The following is a 7,673-nucleotide window of genomic DNA, read 5'->3' on the forward strand; positions in this document are numbered from 1 at the left end:
GATCATTGATTTCCACGTAATAAGGACATGGCTACAACACCAAAATTCTGTACAAAATCATTGTATGAAGCTTTAATTATTTTTTACAGTATATGGGAAACAAGAAACCTAATAATAAAAGGACCTTTAGATGCTTATGTTATGTATTTTGAGAAGTCAAAAAGTCACGTTGACTTGCAAAATGACCTCAAAATAATAGTAAATTTATTTGATAAGTCTTCTATGATATATCATGTACTCAACAACACATCATTATGTATTTTGACGAGAAAATCTTATATGGACACAACCCTAAATTAAAATGGTTTTTTTTTTTGTTACATAAATTAAAATGGTTTGGACACACTCATAAAACATAGAAAACTTTAAATGAGAATAAAATTAAATAATATTAATTGATGTGACTGATTTATTTTAATTTTAATTTTTTATTGGTGACAACTAGGGTACCAATGAAAGAATGGTGGGTAATTTATCCCAATCAATACACATTAGCTACATAAGCACATTTTTAAGTGGTATCCATGAACTATCTTGACCCCACCAACAAATTGCTCATTTTTATTGGTTGGTGGGTAAATTACCCACCATTCTTCAAAGGTAATATAGAAAAAACATTTTTTATTTTATGTGAGTTTGTCTAAATCTTTTTAATTTGGGACTGTGACTATGTTAGATTTTCTCGTATTTTGACATAACTTTGACAATGTAAATCCATAACAACACAAAATACATAACCTTTTTTTTTTTTTGAAGGACAAAATACATAACTTTGATAAGTCGTTTATATTATGTATTTACATTGTCTTCTTAAACATTAACGATGTGTTTTGAAATTATGTTTGGTAGGTAATATAAAAGACATCATCAACAACACACAAAAAAAAGGTATACTTAACGATTGATACACAAACTTAATGTTTGTCTAATGCGATAATGTGGTTTACTTTTGCTTAGTAATTGAACCTACATTTTTTTCGATGAATTTCTCCCTTTCTCAATACTACCCGTTTTTACACCCAAATAAAATTACATGTCTCTCGTGTCCATTAAGTACAACTTAGTCTGTATGCAAGACATTGACTCATCCATAAAGACGTTGATATGCAAAAGTTTGAGTTTGAAGTCGGGGCAAATTCACCACTTCTCCACACGTTAAGCGTGAGTCTAGCAAATGGTTGTTGACTTAGATGTTAATGAGTTGACTCATCCGCAAGTAGCGGGTTCAACTCTTATTGTCTTCGAGATAACATATTTTTTCAGTGATTTGTAAGTACTACGGTTAACATTCACTAAAGGCTTGAGGCAAGTCATAACCTTTATGAGTTACAAGACCCAACTCACCTAAACATTTTAATATATATAAAAAATATGTGAGTCTAACAAGTACGTTATTCGATGAAAAAACACATCTCTCTCCTATTATTGATCATTTATTCCACATAAGGACATACCTACAACAACAATTTTGTGTACACTTGATATTGTTAGGAAGCAAAATTTGTACAAAATTATTGTCCTTTGACATTAGGTCACGCACCAAACATAAAAGCAACAACACTTGACACCATTACTCCTTGCTTCCTCGTTTTCCTTATTTTGAAAATTTTATCATTTATTCTCTTTTGTGTTGTGTGGTGTGGATTAAGAAATTGTACAAATTCAAGTGGAGCAAAAAGGACCCCTTTTTCCCAAAACACTTTTTAGGACTACAAATTCACCCCCACCCCTTTCACTTCTTCCACACACCATTCCCATTCTTTCTTTCAATTATATTCCTCTCTTCATACCTAAAACTAAAACCACTTGCTTCCAATCCGAAAAAACAAACTCATAACAAACTTCACACTCAGCTTTATCACCTTAATTTGAAATTTGAAACATCCTAGTATTTAAGACACAAACATCAATCATGTCTGCAGTCGTATACCATCCTGGATTGCAAACACATCTTGAGTCTCCTCTTGTTGAGTCAAGAACACTAAGGTTAAGGTTACCTTCTCCAAAACAAGTCCCTACTCCTCAATCCATTGATTTAGCCTTCAAAACTTGTTTCTTTGATTCAAACATCAAAACCCACCACCAAGAAGAAAAAATCAACAAAACAGAAACTTTTCAAAACAAGCCCAACAAAAACAATGGTGGTTGGAATTTCCTTGATGGTCTTTCAAATAATATATATCAAAACACATGGAAAAAAGAAACCACAACAACCACCTATGTGCATCCTCAACAGAAACGTTCCTCTTTGGCTATGAGTCCAAAGAGCCTTGAATTATGTACGGAGAATCTTGGTAATGAAAGTGGCACTGACATTGTAGAAAATGACATGTTGTTGTCTTCAATGGGAGCAATGGAGGAGCAAAGAGAACCTTGTAGTCCAGTATTAATAGCTACTAAGAAACCAAAAATCCATAATTTTCCACCACCTTTGACAACGATGAGAGGATCAGAATCTCTTCGTGTTAGACCCCACCGTGAAGATGGTAGGTTAGTAATTGAAGTCACAAAGGTCCCACCAAGTACATCATGTTTTCAAGCTGATAGAAGCCATGGCCGTCTTCGTCTCTGTTTTTTGACAAATGAGACTACAAGTTTTGACCCGGAACAAGAAGAGGATGTTGATGTTGATGATGATGATGTCATAGATGAAAATGAAAAACCACATAATAAAGAAGAAGAATTATATGAAAATGAAATGGTTGGTGAAGTAATAGAAGATGTTGAAGAAGAGGAAACAGAGGAGAAAGCAGAGAAGGTGGAACTAGAGGAAGTTGTTGCATGTGAGAAGATGAAAAGTAGTGACGCAAGAATGGAAAAGTATGAGTGGGCAAGAAGGTGCAAAGAAGGTGGTGAAAATGAAAACAAAGAATTTTTAAATTGGGGTGAATCCCTTTGGGTGGCAGTGGCTACTACTTCCTAAAACTATTTATATTTTCAGTTCTATTTATATATGTATTAATAAAAAATACAAGATTTAAATATTTTTGTCCTTTTTGTGCGTGCATTCATCTTGTTTTGTTTAATGAATTTCCCGTGTTTGTATCATAAACTATAGTCTTGTCGGTAGTTATTATCGTTACTTTAATTTGTTCCAAGAAGGACACACGAGCAGCGCAGTGATACGATACAGATGTAGCAGCAGAATAGTGAAACACTCACTCGGTGAGTTTGAGTAGAATGCAAACCGCACGTTTTGAATGCCTTACCTAAGAATCTTACAAAAATATAGATAAAGGTACAAGGTTAGAGTGATTTTGTTGGAGAGTCCATCATGGGAACGAACGACGAATCAATATTGTTGTAGGATTAATAGAGTGGGAGATCTGACATCTCTCCGCAAAATCTAAAGATATAAATCACTTCATTTATATATACAACATTTTGATAATTTATTCCAGACCTAACCAAACACACTTGAAACCAACCAACCAATTTAACTTTTTTTTTTTAGTCTATAGCTGCATAAATACATGATAGTGAAAATGACAACACATAGAGGTTGGATATCAATGTGTGTATAAGAGATAAAGTTGTTATAAAATGGTTGTACAAATATCATTTCTCTAATAAAATATCTAAGTTTTTTTTTTTTTCATGTTTAACTTTTTGTCATAATTGAATAATGACATTTTTTTTAAGAGGTGAATGATCATGTGATAATTGAATGATCGAATTACATTTCTATTTTCATTGTTTACAGCCCAATCCAATGACGTTTTAAATATCAGTGCTGCTATATGCAACGAAAGAGTTTATCACGAACTGTCTCACAAGTAATTGTGGTAAAACAATTTTAATTATTTAATTTTGGAATTCACGGCAATCATGATGGTGTTGGGGTTATGTAATCAAAATACACTCTTCGTGAAGCTTCTTGAAGAAGAAAAAAAATCGCTACATGTAGCATTATTCTTTAAATAGATCGTTAGGTTTGATTGGATATATAAACGAGTTAAGGTCCAAAAAAAACAAAATTTAAATTGGATAAATGAGAAATTTCTTATAAGCAATTTTATCAAAATGAGAGCAAAAGATACTTAAATCTCATTACAACTCAATCCGAAAGAACAAGTTTCTTATTTACTTCTCATTCTCGACCCTTACTTCCCTAACTTAACATATCACTAATTTCTTGCTAAAATATAAATTCAATGGCAATCATAGCAAATCGCTCTCTCCATTGTTTCATGTTCATATGCTATACGTAAGAATGGAGTGAGAGTCACAATATTTTCCAAAGTAACTGGAACATGTGCCATAAGATCCGAATCGCACATCCACTATATCAATATTTACGTACAAATTTAACGGCCACTTCAAGTTGCAGCCACAACTTTTTCCTTGTTGTTGTCAACAAAAGGACACTGGCCAAAGCTGTGTCTAGATCTTATCCTTTTTCAGATATATCAAAGTAATTGGGGGGATTGTAAACTACAAGAAACCACAAAAGGATTTCTATATCTGAGACGTACCAATTCATGGGACCACCAAATATGTTACTCTGAAACACAATCTAAACCAATCCTCTTTCAGATCATTTGTGATCATTATTCATTGATCATTTTTGAGATTTGTCTCCTGTACATCCATAATTTTCATTTCCTCTAGATACAAAACCATGCTTCGCACGAGTTGTATTATCTTTTTTCGAATTTTTTTGTTATAGAGGAATAGATTATTAGAGACAAACATAGATCCCAAACATATAAATCTAAAAAATCATGAAGTATCAATTTAGTTTTAAATAGAGAAATAGATTATTAGAGACAAACATAGATCCCAAACATATAAATCTAAAAAATCATAAAATATCAATTTAGTTTTAAATAGAATACTACTCATATAATAGTTTTATTATAATATCATATCATCCTATCATTAATATATATTTTTGATATTATATTTGTCCATTGACGAATTGAATTACGTATCTTCTAAAGAAATTGTTCTAAAGGAAAATATTATTATTTCAAAACATGGAAAATGTAATATACTTGGTATCCTTCTTTAGTATGATAGCAATTTCAATCCACATGGTCTTATTCTTATAAGGTGTGAGAAGCTAGAAACTACCTACAATCTTCCACATGACTACCATGTCACATGAATGAGTATGTTCAATAACAACAAATAATTCAATTTGCCAAACACTTTCTTCTGAGCTAATAATGGATAAAGTAAACTCTATTTTGAAATATTGAATAACCAAAAGCATGAATAAAGAGAACTCATAACTTCCATGAACAATTCATAAGTTCATGTGAACCCTTCTATGAAAAAGTATCAATCCACAAAGGTTCTTCAACTCCTTCTTCCAAAGAAAATAAGCTTACGAAATTCTTTCACCACTTTTGAAGAGTTCTCCTCATCATTTATCCATTTCTTCCTGTTGTGGATTGATTCTTGCATTGCTTGGTTACTCGGCGGAGGAGTAGAGATTTGAATCTCTGAGACTTTAGGTGAGGTAACATTTCTTTCTTCTATTTCCTGATTCACCTTAGAATTCACAGCAGTATATATTAATGGTTTGTTAGGTAATGCAGCTGTTGAAGTTGTGATCATGTTTAGTATTATTTCGAAGTTGGTTATTATCAACACGAAGTGAAGTTGTCATTGAAATATTATACAAAATATACATGCCAGAATACAATTTCCAAAAGATTAGAATATGAGTGAAAATGCAAACTTCATATTCATAATAATAAAAATAAAAAAATAGAACATTTACATGAGATTGGAGCTTTTTTTTTTGACATTGTTTTCAACCTTCTTGTTTTCTTAACTTGAAGAACATTTTTTCTAAGAAGTCTAGCTTTTGCTGCTTTATTTTTTCAAAAATCAAGTGTTTCTTTGACTTCTGATGATCCATCTTAAACCAAACTTTGTCGAGAATTTTGATTCCAAAATCTTTCCCAAACCATTTTAATATCTGCAAAGATACCATAACCACAACCACTCATTGTTGAGCAACAATTAACTATAATTAATGAAAAAGCAAGCAACAACAATATAGTGACACCTAAATTTTGATTGAAACTACTTATAGTTGAACAAATAGGACTCCAAGAAAAGCAAGAAATCAAATGTGATGCACAAAAATCAAACGAAAAAGCAAGTCCCTGTTGTGATAATTGATAACTAATTATTTATGTTAATACTTGCCTTGGTTATTCTTGAACCCGTCACAAATTCCTTGTGTAGGTAGAAGTTACATTCAACTAAACATTATTCATTCTAATTGGGTCATCACAAATCAAAGACAAAATCACTTCTTGTATTGTTCAGTAGCATATATGAGCATCTTTGAAATGCATGTACATGCACAACCAATTAAAAGTGTTTCAATTATCCAATTCAATGTAAAAGGACTAATGCGATTATATTTTCAATGGTTATGAACTTCAAAATAAATTCTACCTAGGATCTGTTTCGGAGTTTAAAAGTGCCTTTGGGGAGTATTTTTTTTTTCTTTTCTCAAAAGGACTAATGAGATTATATTTGTCGAAGGAAGATGTGACTTTGGGAGGGCAGTGCTTTGGGGAGTGTTTTTTCTCAAAAAGGAAAGAATATTTATCAAAGTATACAGTTATAGATGCTATTGCCTAGCAACACCCCCCAAAAAAATTAAATTAATAAAAACATGAACTAACTCAACTGGTGTGCAATATTGTGAATCACTAATATATATACTACGCGCATCCTTATATGCCTCATATGGACGATACTTTTCTGCTATACTTAAGTTAACGCCCAAAATTTTCTAAGCACACAATCACCATAAATATAAATAAGCCATAGTTAGCAGAGTCCTGCAATGTGTACATACCCACACTCACCCAGAGACTTGTAATAAATATCGGTATTTACCCTTATATACTATATAGAAATATGTGGTTGTCATGCAATATTGCGTTAATGTTGACATGGAATAGGATGAACTACATTGAAAGCATAAAATATAGTTGACAAATGGACTGTATTTTCCACTTAATGAAACACGTGGCTCAACCATTGATATGATATAACTCGCAAACCATGGCTAGCTCCTTAGCGTTTTGCAATAATCAGATATATGACTTAGTATTTATAATAAACAATATATGGAAAATGTGAAGAGTTAAACTTATGTTTAAATAAAAAGTTTCCCTCCAACTTTCTATACTTCATTACCTAAATTAAATCAATCTCTTAAGGTAACTAATGTTGTAAACTATTAATAGGTTACAATTTTACAATTAATTAAAATCAAAATTTTATAAAAATAATAATACGCATTATGCAACGCCACAAAAAATTATACGCAGTAGCGTAACAAAAAAAACAAACACACATAAAGTATTACTTTTAACGCTAATGTGTGTGTGTGTATATATTTGTGAGGTTGAAGAAAGAAAATAAAAATATTTGGTATCATTAAATGACAGGGTGAATAAAAATATTTGTGAGGTTGTGATGATTAAACAATATTGAAATTAAATATATAAGTGATAAAAAGATAATAAAATTCTTTTGAAAAAAATGTAATAAAATTAAATGGGACCTCTTTAAAAAAAATTAAATGGAACGGTTCAAAAAAAAATTAATTGAAGAAAAAACATATTAAAATATATTATTAAAAAATAAAAGAAAAGGTTCCCAACGTAAATTGAAGAGAGATGCTTGTGAAATAA

The 7,673-nt window shown here is 31.2% G+C and overlaps 1 protein-coding gene across 1 annotated transcript; it reads left to right on the forward strand.

Annotated features, from left to right (window-relative positions):
* Positions 1-1,651: 1,651 nt before the first annotated feature.
* On the forward strand, positions 1,652-2,992 carry LOC11412717 (protein FANTASTIC FOUR 3). The gene has a single exon (XM_003592424.4). It carries the CDS (start codon positions 1,913-1,915, stop codon positions 2,921-2,923), a length of 1,011 nt encoding a protein of 336 aa, XP_003592472.1. The 5' UTR covers positions 1,652-1,912; the 3' UTR covers positions 2,924-2,992.
* Positions 2,993-7,673: the final 4,681 nt, after the last annotated feature.

This window comes from Medicago truncatula, chromosome 1, assembly GCF_003473485.1.
Source record: "Medicago truncatula cultivar Jemalong A17 chromosome 1, MtrunA17r5.0-ANR, whole genome shotgun sequence".
Classification (NCBI taxonomy): domain Eukaryota; kingdom Viridiplantae; phylum Streptophyta; class Magnoliopsida; order Fabales; family Fabaceae; genus Medicago; species Medicago truncatula.

What these genes read in the sequence shown, in the direction of transcription:
- LOC11412717 (XM_003592424.4), top strand. Translation starts at nt 1,913, where the DNA reads ATGTCTGCAGTCGTATACCATCCTGGATTGCAAACACATCTTGAGTCT.